We start from the raw sequence: 16,565 nt of genomic DNA on the forward strand, positions 1-16,565 counted from the left end.
CTGGTCAGTGGGTTGCCGCTGGTAGTGAGGGTTCTGGTAAGTAGGTTGCTGCTGGTAGTGAGGGTTCTGGTCAGTGGGTTGCTGCTGGTAGTGAGGGTTCTGGTCAGTGGGTTGCTGCTGGTAGTGAGGGTTCTGGTCAGTGGGTTGCCGCTGGTAGTGAGGGTTCTGGTCAGTAGGTTGCCGCTGGTAGTGAGGGTTCTGGTCAGTAGGTTGCCACTGGTAGTGAGGGTTCTGGTCAGTAGGTTGCTGCTGGTAGTGAGGGTTCTGGTAAGTAGGTTGCTGCTGGTAGTGAGGGTTCTGGTAAGTAGGTTGCTGCTGGTAGTGAGGGTTCTGGTCAGTAGGTTGCTGCTGGTAGTGAGGGTTCTGGTCAGTAGGTTGCTGCTGGTAGTGAGGGTTCTGGTAAGTAGGTTGCCGCTGGTAGTGAGGGTTCTGGTCAGTAGGTTGCTGCTGGTAGTGAGGGTTCTGGTCAGTGGGTTGCTGCTGGTAGTGAGGGTTCTGGTCAGTGGGTTGCTGCTGGTAGTGAGGGTTCTGGTCAGTGGGTTGCTGCTGGTAGTGAGGGTTCTGGTCAGTGGGTTGCTGCTGGTAGTGATGATTCTGGTCAGTGGGTTGCCGCTGGTAGTGATGATTCTGGTCAGTGGGTTGCCGCTGGTAGTGAGGGTTCTGGTCAGTGGGTTGCCGCTGGTAGTGAGGGTTCTGGTCAGTGGGTTGCCGCTGGTAGTGAGGGTTCTGGTCAGTGGGTTGCCGCTGGTAGTGAGGGTTCTGGTCAGTAGGTTGCCGCTGGTAGTGAGGGTTCTGGTCAGTAGGTTGCCGCTGGTAGTGAGGGTTCTGGTCAGTAGGTTGCTGCTGGTAGTGAGGGTTCTGGTCAGTAGGTTGCTGCTGGTAGTGATGATTCTGGTCAGTGGGTTGCTGCTGGTAGTGAGGGTTCTGGTCAGTAGGTTGCCGCTGGTAGTGAGGGTTCTGGTCAGTAGGTTGCCGCTGGTAGTGAGGGTTCTGGTCAGAAGGTTGCTGCTGGTAGTGAGGGTTCTGGTCAGTAGGTTGCTGCTGGTAGTGAGGGTTCTGGTCAGTAGGTTGCTGCTGGTAGTGAGGGTTCTGGTCAGTGGGTTGCTGCTGGTAGTGAGGGTTCTGGTCAGTAGGTTGCCGCTGGTAGTGAGGGTTCTGGTCAGTAGGTTGCTGCTGGTAGTGGTGATAAAGATATTGCTGTAGTTACTGGCTTCTAGAGGGGATGAGGGATCAGACGCAGGTTGAGGGATTTTAAAGGCTTTGTTTTCAAATAAATCAGTATTTTTGTTATTCTACTACAACGCCCAATCAAGTCCAGCCACGTCCTAAAAAGACTGACGATGATGATGATGATGAGATCAAGGAAAACAGAGGATTATTATTATAAATAAATAAAATCAGAACATTTGGAACAGTGTAAACAACACTTAATCAACTGATAAATCATACCGGAGAGGCTGGTCAAACGAGAAGCCTTTTATTACAGCATGACTAAGACTAACAGACGAATTTGTGGAATTGTTTATCCGACATGTGGTTGTGTGAGACTTGTTGCTCACAGAATCAATAGACTGTTAATCAAACAGGTAACAGGATCAGGATCTGTCTTATTTCTGGAGATATGGATGATTTAATAAAGCCAGGAACATTTAGGCTATTGATTCTAGAGTAAAGTTGGGGTTTCTTCAGTTCTCACTTTTCTTAGACCATAGGACAGGGGCTGTTTTCTCATCTCATTCTGCTGCTGCCTCCACTGAATTGTTCTCAACACCAATATGCTGGTTAACTTTGCTACTATGCACTTCGCAACATGGTCTAGGAAAAAGCAGCAATTCAACAGTGACCTGATGTGTTTTACAAACAAGGACTGCGACCACAATCCAAAAGCGGGATTAGGTGCATTTGTTATAAAATATAATTTTTATTAGTGTTACACCATTGTTCTTAAGTAATAACCTTATACAATTTCATTACCACATGACTTAGACTGATGGACTGTTCCATCCCCACGGCCTCCACAATGGATCAGTCCACTCAGACAGGAGCCAATCAGACAGGAGCATCATGATATTTTTTTGTTGCTACTGCTCGACTAAAGAATTCTGTCGACCAAACAATGGACCAGTCCACTAAATGGGGTCAGCCCTAAAAGGCTTTTCTATAGCCTGCCTTCTAACCTCTCTCTCTGTTCGTCTCTCTCTGTCTCTGTCTGTCTCTCTCTCCTGTAGGTAAGTTTGAGGAGAGGGAGGACCGGGTACCTAAGTTGGAGCAGCTCAACTCCCTGGGCTTCATGTGTTCTCTGAACCTTGTTCTCAACAAGAGAGACCTCATCAAGATGGAGCTGCTGCTGTTGGAGACGTTCAGCTGGAACCTGTGTATGCCCACCCCGGCCCACTTCATAGACTACTACCTCCAGGCCTCGGTGCAGGAGGGAGACCTGTACAACGGCTGGCCTCTCTCCTCCCTCTCCAAGACCAAAACCTTTATGGACAAGTACACACACTACTTCCTGGAGGTGTCACTGCAAGGTGAGGGATGATGGAGGGATGATGGAGGGATGATGGGATGAGGGAGGGAAGGAAAAAATAGAGGGACTTAGGAATATGTGCAGCCTCTTGTGCTTGTCACAATTTAATATAATGAATCATAATGTTCCTCTAGAGACTAGACTCTGTGGTCCTCTAGAGACTAGACTCTGTGGTCCTCTAGAGACTAGACCATTTCTAACGGTCTCTGTGGTCCTCTAGAGACTAGACCATTTCTAACAGTCTCTGTGTTCCTCTAGAGACTAGACCATTTCTAACAGTCTCTGTGTTCCTCTAGAGACTAGACCATTTCTAACAGTCTCTGTGTTCCTCTAGAGACTAGACCATTTCTAACAGTCTCTGTGTTCCTCTAGAGACTAGACCATTTCTAACGGTCTCTGTGTTCCTCTAGAGACTAGACCATTTCTAACAGTCTCTGTGTTCCTCTAGAGACTAGACCATTTCTAACAGTCTCTGTGTTCCTCTAGAGACTAGACCATTTCTAACAGTCTCTGTGTTCCTCTAGAGACTAGACCATTTCTAACAGTCTCTGTGTTCCTCTAGAGACTAGACCATTTCTAACGGTCTCTGTGGTCCTCTAGAGACTAGACTCTGTGGTCCTCTAGAGACTAGACCATTTCTAACGGTCTGTGTGGTCCTCTAGAGACTAGACCATTTCTAACGGTCTCTGTGGTCCTCTAGAGACTAGACCATTTCTAACGGTCTCTGTGGTCCTCTAGAGACTAGACTCTGTGGTCCTCTAGAGACTAGACCATTTCTAACAGTCTGTGTGGTCCTCTAGAGACTAGACCATTTCTAACGGTCTCTGTGGTCCTCTAGAGATTAGACTCTGTGGTCCTCTAGAGACTAGACCATTTCTAACGGTCTCTGTGGTCCTCTAGAGACTAGACTCTGTGGTCCTCTAGAGACTAGACCATTTCTAACGGTCTCTGTGGTCCTCTAGAGACTAGACTCTGTGGTCCTCTAGAGACTAGACCATTTCTAACGGTCTCTGTGGTCCTCTAGAGACTAGACTCTGTGGTCCTCTAGAGACTAGACCATTTCTAACAGTCTGTGTTCCTCTAGAGACTAGACCATTTCTAACAGTCTCTGTGTTCCTCTAGAGACTAGACCATTTCTAACAGTCTCTGTGTTCCTCTAGAGACTAGACCATTTCTAACAGTCTCTGTGTTCCTCTAGAGACTAGACCATTTCTAACGGTCTCTGTGGTCCTCTAGAGACTAGACCATTTCTAACAGTCTGTGTTCCTCTAGAGACTAGACCATTTCTAACAGTCTCTGTGTTGCTCTAGAGACTAGACCATTTCTAACAGTCTCTGTGTTCCTCTAGAGACTAGACTCTGTGGTCCTCTAGAGACTAGACCATTTCTAACGGTCTCTGTGGTCCTCTAGAGACTAGACTCTGTGGTCCTCTAGAGACTAGACCATTTCTAACAGTCTGTGTTCCTCTAGAGACTAGACCATTTCTAACGGTCTCTGTGTTCCTCTAGAGACTAGACTCTGTGGTCCTCTAGAGACTAGACCATTTCTAACAGTCTCTGTGGTCCTCTAGAGACTAGACTCTGTGGTCCTCTAGAGACTAGACCATTTCTAACAGTCTGTGTTCCTCTAGAGACTAGACCATTTCTAACAGTCTCTGTGTTGCTCTAGAGACTAGACCATTTCTAACAGTCTCTGTGTTCCTCTAGAGACTAGACTCTGTGGTCCTCTAGAGACTAGACCATTTCTAACGGTCTCTGTGGTCCTCTAGAGACTAGACTCTGTGGTCCTCTAGAGACTAGACCATTTCTAACAGTCTGTGTTCCTCTAGAGACTAGACCATTTCTAACAGTCTCTGTGTTGCTCTAGAGACTAGACCATTTCTAACAGTCTCTGTGTTCCTCTAGAGACTAGACCATTTCTAACAGTCTCTGTGTTCCTCTAGAGACTAGACCATTTCTAACGGTCTCTGTGGTCCTCTAGAGACTAGACCATTTCTAACGGTCTCTGTGGTCCTCTAGAGACTAGACTCTGTGGTCCTCTAGAGACTAGACTCTGTGGTCCTCTAGAGATTAGACTCTGTGGTCCTCTAGAGACTAGACCATTTCTAACGGTCTCTGTGGTCCTCTAGAGATTAGACTCTGTGGTCCTCTAGAGATTAGACCATTTCTAACGGTCTCTGTGGTCCTCTAGAGATTAGACTCTGTGGTCCTCTAGAGACTAGACCATTTCTAACGGTCTCTGTGGTCCTCTAGAGATTAGACTCTGTGGTCCTCTAGAGATTAGACCATTTCTAACGGTCTCTGTGGTCCTCTAGAGATTAGACTCTGTGGTCCTCTAGAGACTAGACCATTTCTAACGGTCTCTGTGGTCCTCTAGAGATTAGACTCTGTGGTCCTCTAGAGACTAGACCATTTCTAACAGTCTCTGTGGTCCTCTAGAGACTAGACTCTGTGTTCCTCTAGAGACTAGACCATTTCTAACAGTCTGTGTTCCTCTAGAGACTAGACCATTTCTAACAGTCTCTGTGGTCCTCTAGAGACTAGACCATTTCTAACGGTCTCTGTGGTCCTCTAGAGACTAGACCATTTCTAACGGTCTCTGTGGTCCTCTAGAGACTAGACTCTGTGTTCCTCTAGAGACTAGACCATTTCTAACGGTCTCTGTGGTCCTCTAGAGATTAGACCATTTCTAACAGTCTGTGTTCCTCTAGAGACTAGACCATTTCTAACGGTCTCTGTGGTCCTCTAGAGACTAGACCATTTCTAATGGTCTCTGTGGTCCTCTAGAGATTAGATTCTGTGGTCCTCTAGAGACTAGACCATTTCTAACAGTCTGTGTTCCTCTAGAGACTAGACCATTTCTAACAGTCTCTGTGTTCCTCTAGAGACTAGACCATTTCTAACAGTCTCTGTGTTCCTCTAGACCATGCGTTCCTGAGTTTCCGGCCGTCTCAGGTGGCGGCAGCGTGCGTAGCGGCGTCTCGTATCTGTCTCCAGATTTCTCCTAGCTGGACCACGTCTCTACATCTACTGACTGGATACACCTGGGGCCACCTCACACACTGCATCAAACTCATGCTGCTGTAAGTCTCTCTCTCTCTCACACACACACACACACCTGGGGCCACCTCACACACTGCATCAAACTCATGCTGCTGTAAGTCTCTCTCTCTCTCTCACACACACACACACACACACACACACACACACACACACCTGGGGCCACCTCACACACTGCATCAAACTCATGCTGCTGTAAGTCTCTCTCTCTCTCTCACACACACACCTGGGGCCACCTCACACACTGCATCAAACTCATACTGCTGTAAGTCTCTCTCTCTCTCTCACACACACACCTGGGGCCACCTCACACACTGCATCAAACTCATACTGCTGTAAGTCTCTCTCACACACACACACACACACACACACACACACACATCTGAGACCAATTTGAATGCTTGTATGCACAGGGTTTTCTTTATTTGTACTATTTTCTACTATGTAGAATAATAGTGAAGACATCAAAACTATGAAATAACACACAGAATTATGTAGTAACCAAAAAAAGTGTTCAACAAATAAAAATGTATTTTATATTTGAGATTCTTCAAAGTAGCCACCCTTTGCCTTGATGACAGCATTGCACACTCTTGTCTCTCTTCCACAGTGCACATGACAGCGACGTGAAGGAGGCCAACAAACCCAAATCCACCCCTCCGTTGTCTCGATCCGCCTCTCTCCAGTCTCACCCTCCTCTCTCCCATCTCTCCCCGGTCCCAGCCATCCAGAGACCAGCTACCTCCTCCACCCCCCAGCAGCTCTTCTTCCAGCCCAGCCCAGTGGGCTTCCCACACCTCTCCCCCTCCCAGCTCCACGCGCTAGCCGACTCCCAGGCTTTGGAGCCTGCTGGAGTCAACATGTCCCAGGACTTCCTCCAGAGCCACAGGATGGGGCTGCTCACCGGGGCCAACACCATGACTTCCACAGCAGGGGCCTTCCCCTCCTATCCTAGCCTGACTTCGGGGCTGCAGTCTGGGGCTCGGGTGGCACCGCTGGCCTTGCAGGGCCCCATCTCCATGCAGGTAGCCTTGGCTGCGGAGCCGAGACACTGCCTCAGCATGGCCTACAGCCGGGGGTACCTGGGGGGCGTGGGCCCCCACCACACCTTCACAGCAGCGGGCTGCTTCGACAGATGACGCCAGGAGACAGAGGAGAGGATGAACAGCAAACCACCCCGAGCCAGGGACAGGGAGCGCTACAATCCTCTCCCATCACTACTTCCTCCTCCTCTCCAGTCCCTGGCAGACCTCCTCACTCTCTCCATCAGCACCCCGCCCCCCTCCTCGGCCGCCCCTTGCCCCGCGCCCCCCACCTTCAGACAGAGACGGAGAGAAAGACTGCTCAAACGCAAGCAAAGGTCGAAGGGCACCGATGACCCCATGGAAGTCATCACACTGACATGACGCCACTGACTGATGTTGAACACTGTGTTCTAATCACGTCACAGGAACCAAGCCAAGGCAGAAGCATTAAAACACTGTAGAATGGTCACGGTATGTCCCTGGTTAAGATGCTGTTATCACTGTGAACCAGAGGCTATGCAGCATGATTCCTCCTCAGTGCCTCCTGTGTTTTGACCAGAGTGATTTCTGTCTGTGAATTCAGCTGAAGATGAAGTGCTGCTCGATCTCTCTCACTGTAATCAACTCCACTGAAGACGAGAAATAGGCCAGTAAATTAAAGTTTTGAGCTGCTGAATTGGGAACAGTGGTATGACTTGTTATAAGCAGACATACCAGTGAGTTGAAGATGCTATGTCACTTGCTGTGAGTGTGTGTGTGTGTCGGCTTTATATCACTCTTATGACAGTGAATAACTTGATTATGTCACTAAGTGCTACAGGGAGCCCTCTGAGTATTCCTACCCATAATCCTCAATGGCTGGATGGGGAGGCCAGAGTTCATTGTTCTGTCACTGCAGAGGAATTCCGCAGTTCACATACCTGTCATGTATTGGTTCTCTTCCCATCCTCCTTCTTTTCTGAGCGAGAGAGTGTATTAGTGTAGCATTCTAGTTCTATGCTTGGAACTTTGTTTATGAGTACATAATGACATGCTGCTGCCTTCTATATGAACTGATGGTTCTGTGTGAGCTGAAGACTTGTTTCCATGAACCACAGCGTGTATCAGGGACTTGATGTAACAGATTACTTGAATACGATGCCAATGAAACGTGGCATAACTTTTAATTTAAGTTGTTGCTTTATTTTTGTTTTCCTTGGTTGTTTTTGTTTTGTTTTTTATACCGGTGTGAAACACACTTTTTACGTTTTTATTTGTTATTTTAAATGTAAAAAGCCATTGTATAGCAACTGAATATTCAGGCTCAGGTTGTTAGGCTGAGGATATCCAATCAGCTGTTTTCTTACTATTTCGTGTGCTTTAAGTAGATGCTAGCATGGCACCCGGGAGGGTTTCTCCCTTCTCTCCCAGAGGAAGAGGACCTGCCTTTTTTAAATGACATACTAAGATATATAAAACACACTGTTTGCATCCTGTGGGAATGCGTGACCTCGCGGTCGATGAAACACACACAAGCCCATCTGCAGCTTATCACTAATTGCTTCCCACACTTCCTGCTGGAACGTAAACACATCCAGGTTCCCCTTCTGCGTCACAGGCGGTCTCGCTGGTTACCGTGGCGATGGCCAAAAATCTAAATCGGGGGCTCACTCAGAAGGACAGTTGGAAGGTTACAGAATGTTTAGATGCCCATAACTGATCTAAACAGCACGTTTCTATCTGTTGTGCAGAGCAGGGAATGATGGAAGCTCTAGAAATCACATTTCTATCTGCAACAGTGTTAACTTCTGGTCCTTTTCTGTCAGTATGCTTTGAATGTGTACATTTTTACTATGGTTGTACCTTGTCCCCAACAGTTTTCATACTTGAACTATGCTGATACTACTAAGGCTGTGTTCTGATTCTCAATGTTCTGGGCTTAGATATTGAGACACTTTCATTGAACACTGTGAAGCCTGTCTTTAGCAAGCATCTGAAATGTGTCAACTTTTTATAGCATAAACATACCTTACTGTCGTCTAGATTAGTATTTTACTACAAATGGAATGAAGGGCTTAGTAGGAACCAAATGCATCTTCCTGACTAATCTCTTCTGAACTGTCAATCCCACTCACTGTATGGTCATCACTACTTTTATAGACAAAAGGATTCTTCCTTTTAACTTTGTATACTTTTTTTTTTTTTTTTTTAAGTGCATTTTATTTAGTCTTGTTCTTCCTGTGTTAATAAAGATGGATGCGGTCGGTGTGGAGTACTAGGTCATATTCATTAGGCACCAAACGGAAGTGGAGTACTAGGTCATATTCATTAGGCACCAAACGGAAGTGGAGTACTAGGTCATATTCATTAGGCACCAAACGGAAGTGGAGTACTAGGTCATATTCATTAGGCACCAAACGGAAGAAGACTGACACAGGGAGGGACTAAATAAGCTTTTCTTTTAGTTAGTTTTGGCTACGTTATGACCTATTGAATAAGACTGTTTTAAGTAAAAGTACTCTCTTCCCTCACTAAAAAGCTACTTCTCTCACTGAGGTCTCAAGCTGTTTTTGTTGGTAGAACCATAGCATTAGAATAATTCATTCTGTTTATGGCTAGAACTTTTCTCACAGCCATCACTGTCTAGCCCTCACTACTGGTTCATCTTTTAGGACTTATTCTTTGACATTATTTTGTGATTTAACTCCATGTTGGTCCTTGCTGCCAGAAAGCAGATAGCTCTGAACACATAACTATGTTGCATATTGCAGCCTTGACTGGTGTACTGCACATGTTGCTATAGCGATACTGTGCATTTGTCTATGTACACAGAACTGTGCTGATACCAAACAACCACACTACTTGTCATTTCATTGGACATGAGAAATGTCCCAGTATTTTTGTTGATAAAGGGGCTTCTTTTATCAGATGAGCCATTGAAATAAACAACAAACTGAATATCTTCACTGAGTTGGTGTTTGTTTTTGTGGGGAGGGGGGGGGGGGGCAGAAACCCTGGTCTAGCTGACTTAAACTGGAGGGGAGGAATATGAAGTGTCCCTCAGACATTTTTCTACAAATCAACTCTTCAGTCCTCGCACTCCACCCCCTCGTCTCATTCATCATTCAGCGTGGTCTGTGTTCTACGACATTCTGTCATAGAGGCCTATTCATCACACTCAAGACAAGAGTGTTTTATGAATGTGAACGCACAGACGTCACACAGTGAAACATTACCATCCAATTAATTCCTTCCAAAACAATTGTCCATTATTTATATTTTTTCACATATACTATAGCTTCCGATGGGATCACTGGATTATCACTGGAGGAGGATAGAGTGAGATCAAGTAGCAGGAGACACCAGCCACACAGTCCATCTGTAGACTAGTGAAGAGACCAGCCACACAGCCCATCTGTGGAGACTAGTGAAGAGACCAGCCACACAGCCCATCTGTGGAGACTAGTGAAGACACCAGCCACACAGCCCATCTGTGGAGACTAGTGAAGACACCGGCCGCACAGTCCATCTGTAGACTAGTGAAGAGACCAGCCACACAGCCCATCTGTAGACTAGTGAAGAGACCAGCCACACAGTCCATATGTAGACTAGTGAAGAGACCAGCCACACAGTCCATCTGTAGACTAGTGAAGAGACCAGCCACACAGCCCATCTGTAGAGACTAGTGAAGAGACCAGCCACACAGCCCATATGTAGAGACTAGTGAAGACACCAGCCACACAGCCCATCTGTAGAGACTAGTGAAGACACCAGCCACACAGCCCATCTGTGGAGACTAGTACAGTGGCGATTGGAGAAGCAGGGTGGGATGTGAAAAATGGTGCACGTTTTTTTTATTTTATTTAAACAATCCAAATGACCTCAATGGCTCCTTGTGGCTCCTCCTCATACAATGTGATTTTCTGGATTTTTGTTTTAGATTCCGTCTCTCACAGTTGAAGTGTACCTATGATAAAAAATTACAGACCTCTACATGCTTTGTAAGTGGGAAAACCTGCAAAATCGGCAGTGTATCAAATACTTGTTCTCACCACTGTATATATATATATATATATATATATATATATATATATATATATATATATATATATTTATTCAAATTCATGGTGGAGATTCCTCACCCTGTAATTGTCTTCATTGGGTGGTTGGTGTCTGTGTCCACATGCTTCTGAGGAATTTACTGGGGCTTCTTGAAGACACGCTGGGCAGGATCAGATTAATGTATTGTCCCAGGGATTAGATGTATTTAAAAGTTAAACCCAACATTCACTACTAACATAAATGTAAACAGTTTTGTTGATAATTCTGTGACTGTCCAGTTCATAAAACCAGTGGCCAAGCCTCTGGTGGGACCAGGGTTGTGTAGGTTACTTTTTAAATGTAAACCATAACACTTACTAGTTAGGCCTACCTGTCCAAAATTGTAATCAATAGCGTAGTTGTTTTGGTTTACGCAAAATTAGTATCGTAATCTCCTTACTTTCATGCCGAGCCAGCCTTCAGCTGTATCGAGACATTTCAAGACGCTTTGAGACATGTCTTGAGACATTTGCTGTTTTGAAGACGTGTCTGGAGACAGCCCATGCCATTTTGTGCCATGTCTTGAAGACATGCAATTCTATTGGACGTCTCAAGACACTGTTGTTATTTAGGTCTATATATTGGGCTCCCGAGTGGCGCAGCGGTCTAAGGCACTGCATCTCGGTGCTAGAGGCATCACTACAGACACCCTGGTTCGATTCCAGGCTGTATCACAACTGGCCGTGATTGGGAGTCCCATAGGGCGGCCCAGCGTCGTCCGGGTTTGGCCGTCATTGTAAATAAGAATTTGTTTTTAACTGACTTGCCTAGTTAAATAAATGTTAAATAAAATAATTTGACAGTACCTGAAACATTTTATGCATGTCTATATAATTGAAAAAGAAGAAAATATTAAGGAAACATAAGATAAAAATAAAGAAAATAATGAAAACCACTGACAGAGACAGAGAATACTCCAGAGAAGGCTGCCTAGATAGACTCTCTCTCTGGTTGGACAGCCTCATGTGGAGCCTTCTCAGGGTCAAGGACACTCTTTTACATTTGAATTCAAAACATTATCACAAAAGGCAAACAAAACATAATTAAAATACATGTGAGGATCACTCTGGCCTGCACTCACACTCCTGTTCATAAAGTTTGGAATTTAGGATTGTTCAACATATTAAATTCACGGAACATTCTTTAGTCAGCTGACAGTTGATGCAAGTCTCCAAACAGTCTGGCAAACCTGGAGGATTGACAATCAGATGTTCAACTTGAGGTAAGCAAGCAAAGCAACAATGACAACTGTCATTAGCTTAGCTAAATTAACAAAAAATCTCTAATTCCAGGTTGTTACATTGTTTCATTTGCCTATGGAGACCATGGGAGATCAGAGAGAGAGGAAGGGATCATGTCAAATTTTGAAACTTCAATGATATCTCAGCCTTATCACCACCTTCAATTTTAAAGGTCATGAACAGTCAAAATAATGTTAAATTAAATTAGATGATATTTGGATGAAACCAGATCAAAGTATGAATAATGACTGTTGCTTCTACATTGATAAAGTTTGATCATAAAGTTACTGGTTCCATCTAGAGGTCGACCGATTAATCGGAATGGCTGATTAATTAGGGCCGATTTCAAGTTTTCATAACAATCGGTAATGGGCATTTTTGGACACCGATCATGGCCGATTACATTGCACTCCACGAGGAGACTGCATGGCAGGCTGACTACCTGTTATGCTAGTGCAGCAAGGACCCAAGGTAAGGTGCATTAAACTTATCTTATAAAAAACAATCTTAACATAATCACTAGTTAACTACACATGGTTGATGATATTACTAGTTTATCTAGCTTGTCCTGCGTTGCATATAATCGATGCGGTGCCTGTTAATTTATCATTGAATCACAGCCGACTTCACCAAACGGGTGATTTAACAAGCACATTCACGAAAAAAAGCACTATCGTTGCACCAATGTACCTAACCATAAACATCAACGCCTTTCTTAAAATCAATACACAAGTATGTATTTTTAAACCTGCATATTTAGTTAATATTGCCTGCTAACAAGAATTCAATTTTAACTAGGGAAATTGTGTCACTTCTCTTGCGTTCTTTGCAAGCAGAGTCAGGGTATATGCAGCAGTTTGGGCCGCCTGGCTCGTTGCGGACTGTGTGAAGACCATTTCTTCCTAACAAAGACCATAATTAATTTGCCAGAATTGTACATAATTATGACATAACATTGAAGGTTGTTCAATGTAACATCAATATTTAAACTTAGGGATGTCACCCGTTAGATAAAATACAGAACGGTTCCGTATTTCACTGAAAGAATAAAGGTTTTGTTTTCAAAATGATCGTTTCCGGATTTGACCATATTATTAATGACCTAAGGCTAGTACTTCTGTGTGTTATTATATTATAATTAAGTGTATGATTTGATAGAGCAGTCTGACTGAGCGGTGGTAGGCAGCAGCAGGCTCGAAAGCATTCATTCAAACAGCACTTTCCTGCATTTGCCAGCAGCTCTTCGCTGTGCTTCAAGCATTGCGCTGTTTATGACTTCAAGCCTATCAACTCCCGAGATTAGGCTGGCAATACTAAAGTACCTATTAGAACATCCAATAGTCAAATGTCTATGAAATACAAATGGTAGAGAGAGAAATAGTCCTATTATAACTACAACCTAAAACTTCTTAACTGGGAATATTGAAGACTCATGTTATAAGGAACCACCAGCTTTCATATATTCTGAGCAAGGAACTTAAACATTAGCTTTTTTTACATGGCACATATTGCACATTTACTTTCTTCTCCAACACTTTGTTTTTGCATTATTTTAACCAAATTGAACATGTTTCATTATTTATTTGAGACTAAATTGATTTTATTGATGTATTATATTAAGTTCAAATAAGTGTTAATTCAGTATTGTTGTAACTGTCTTTATTACAATATACATATACAAACATACATTCAGTGGGGCAAAAAAAGTATTTAGTCAGCCACCAATTGTGCAAGTTCTCCCACTTAAAAATATGAGAGAGGCCTGTAATTATCATCATAGATACACTTCAACTATGACAGACAAAATGAGGGGGAAAAAATCCAGAACATCACATTGTAGGATTTTTAATGAATTTATTTGCAAATTATGGTGGAAAATAAGTATTTGGTCACCTACAAACAAGCAAGATTTCTGGCTCTCACAGACCTGTAACTTCTTATTTAATAGGCTCCTCTGTCCTCCACTCGTTACCTGTATTAATGGCACCTGTTTGAACTTGTTATCAGTATAAAATACACCTATCCACAACCTCAAACAGTCACACTCCAAACTCCACTATGGCCAAGACCAAAGAGCTGTCAAAGGACACCAGAAACAAAATTGTAGACCTGCACCAGGCTGGGAAGACTGAATCTGCAATAGGTAAGCAGCTTGGTTTGAAGAAATCAACTGTGGGAGCAATTATTAGGAAATGGAAGACATACAAGACCACTGATAATCTCCCTCGATCTGGGGCAAGATATCACCCCGTGGGGTCAAAATGATCACAAGAATGGGGAGCAAAAATCCCAGAACCACACGGGGGGACCTAGTGAATGACCTGCAGAAAGCTGGGACCAAAGTAACAAAGCCTACCATCAGTAACACACTACGCCGCCAGGGTTCAAATCCTGCAGTGCCAGACGTGTCCCCCTGCTTAAGCCAGTACATGTCCAGGCCCATCTGAAGTTTGCTAGAGAGCATTTGGATGATCCAGAAGAAGATTGGGAGAATGTTATATGGTCAGATGAAACCAAAATATAACTTTTTGGTAAAAAACTCAACTCGTCATGTTTGGAGGACAAAGAATGCTGAGTTGCATCCAAAGAACACCATACCTACTGTGAAGCATGGGGGTGGAAACATCATGCTTTGGGGCTGTTTTTCTGCAAAGGGACCAGGACGACTGATCCGTGTAAAGGAAATAATGAATGGGGCCATGTATCGTGAGATTTTGAGTGAAAACCTCCTTCCATCAGCAAGGGCATTGAAGATGAAACGTGGCTGGGTCTTTCAGCATGACAATGATCCCAAACACACCGCCTGGGCAACGAAGGAGTGGCTTCGTAAGAAGCATTTCAAGGTCCTGGGGTGGCCTAGCCAGTCTCCAGATCTCAACCCCATAGAAAATCTTTGGAGGGAGTTGAAAGTCCGTGTTGCCCAGCAACAGCCCCAAAACATCACTGCTCTAGAGGAGATCTGCATGGAGGAATGGGCAAAAATACCAGCAACAGTGTGTGAAAACCTACCTTGTGAAGACTGTCATTGCCAACAAAGGGTATATAACAAAGTATTGAGATAAACTTTTGTTATTGACCAAATACTTATTTTCCACCATAATTTGCAAATAAATTCATAAAAAATCCTACAATGTGATTTTCTGGATTTTTTTTCTTATTTTGTCTGTCATAGTTGAAGTGTACCTATTGTAGTTGAAGTGTCATAGTTGAAGTGTACCTAAGTGTACCTAAAATTACAGGCCTCTCTCATCTTTTTAAGTGGGAGAACTTGCACAATTGGTGGCTGACTAAATACTTTTTTGCCCCACTGTATATATATTTTTTAAACCAGCCGATTAAATCGGTAACAGCTTTTTTTTGGTCCTCCAAGAATTGGTATTCATCTGTGTCTGGTGTTAGCCAGTTACCGGCTAGTTAGGTCTTCATCTGTGTCTGGTGTTAGCTAGGTCTTCATCCGTGTCTGGTGTTAGCTAGGTCTTCATCTGTGTCTGGTGTTAGCTAGGTCTTCATCTGTGTCTGGTGTTAGCTAGGTCTTCATCTGTGTCTGGTGTTAGCTGGGTCTTCATCTGTGTCTGGTGTTAGCTAGGTCTTCATCTGTGTCTGGTGTTAGCCAGTTACCGGCTAGCTAGGTCTTCAGCTGTGTCTGGTGTTAGCTAGGTCTTCATCTGTGTCTGGTGCTAGCTAGGTCTTCATCTGTGTCTGGTGTTAGCTAGGTCTTCATCTGTGTCTGGTGTTAGCTAGGTCTTCATCTGTGTCTGGTGTTAGCTAGGTCTTCATCTGTGTCTGGTGTTAGCCAGTTACCGGCTAGCTAGGTCTTCAGCTGTGTCTGGTGTTAGCTATGTCTTCATCTGTGTCTGGTGTTAGCTAGGTCTTCATCCGTGTCTGGTGATAGCTAGGTCTTCATCCGTGTCTGGAATTAGCTAGGCCTTCATCTGTGTCTGGTGTTAGCTAGGTCTTCATCTGTGTCTGGTGTTAGCCAGTTACCCGCTAGCTAGGTCTTCATCTGTGTCTGGTGTTAGCCAGTTACCGGCTAGCTTGGTCTTCATCTGTGTCTGGTGTTAGCTAGGTCTTCATCTGTGTCTGGTGTTAGCTAGGTCTTCATCTGTGTCTGGTGTTAGCTAGGTCTTCATCTGTGTCTGGTGTTAGCTAGGTCTTCATCTGTGTCTGGTGTTAGCCAGTTACCCGCTAGCTAGGTCTTCATCTGTGTCTGGTGTTAGCCAGTTACCCGCTAGCTAGGTCTTCATCTGTGTCTGGTGTTAGCTAAGTCTTCATCTGTGTCTGGTGTTAGCTAGGTCTTCATCTGTGTCTGGTGTTAGTTAGTTTACTGGCTAGCTAGGTCTTCATCCAGCATGGAACAAAATGGTGTGGGGGGAGGGGGTTCGTTCAAAACTCTGACCCTGTTGTCATGCCAACACATCAGTCAGTGCTGCTGTGAACCGCATCACACGAGACATACCAAACGGGAGATGTGTGTATATATATATATATATATATATAAAAAAATAAAGAGCCTGCCTTTTCAAACTTCCTAGTAGTTAGTCATGAGATAAAAAGTATTTAGTCAAATGTATCATTTCTATCCCCCCAAAAAATATTATGGGTGATATTGGAGTCAATCAAAAGGCTATTTTAC

The 16,565-nt window shown here is 44.3% G+C and overlaps 1 protein-coding gene across 1 annotated transcript in view; it reads left to right on the forward strand.

Annotated features, from left to right (window-relative positions):
- Window positions 1-9,552, forward strand: part of LOC110487788 (cyclin-J) — a 41,376-nt gene extending 31,824 nt beyond the window's left edge. Inside the window, exons 4-6 of the mRNA XM_036943393.2 lie at window positions 2,229-2,528; window positions 5,450-5,609; window positions 6,197-9,552. Coding sequence (XP_036799288.1) covers window positions 2,229-2,528; window positions 5,450-5,609; window positions 6,197-6,725 — 989 coding nt within the window. The 3' untranslated portion in view covers window positions 6,726-9,552. The remainder of the gene's footprint in view (window positions 1-2,228; window positions 2,529-5,449; window positions 5,610-6,196) is intronic.
- Window positions 9,553-16,565: the final 7,013 nt, after the last annotated feature.

Source organism: Oncorhynchus mykiss, chromosome 14 (assembly GCF_057628025.1).
Source record: "Oncorhynchus mykiss isolate SJ-2025 chromosome 14, ASM5762802v1, whole genome shotgun sequence".
Classification (NCBI taxonomy): domain Eukaryota; kingdom Metazoa; phylum Chordata; class Actinopteri; order Salmoniformes; family Salmonidae; genus Oncorhynchus; species Oncorhynchus mykiss.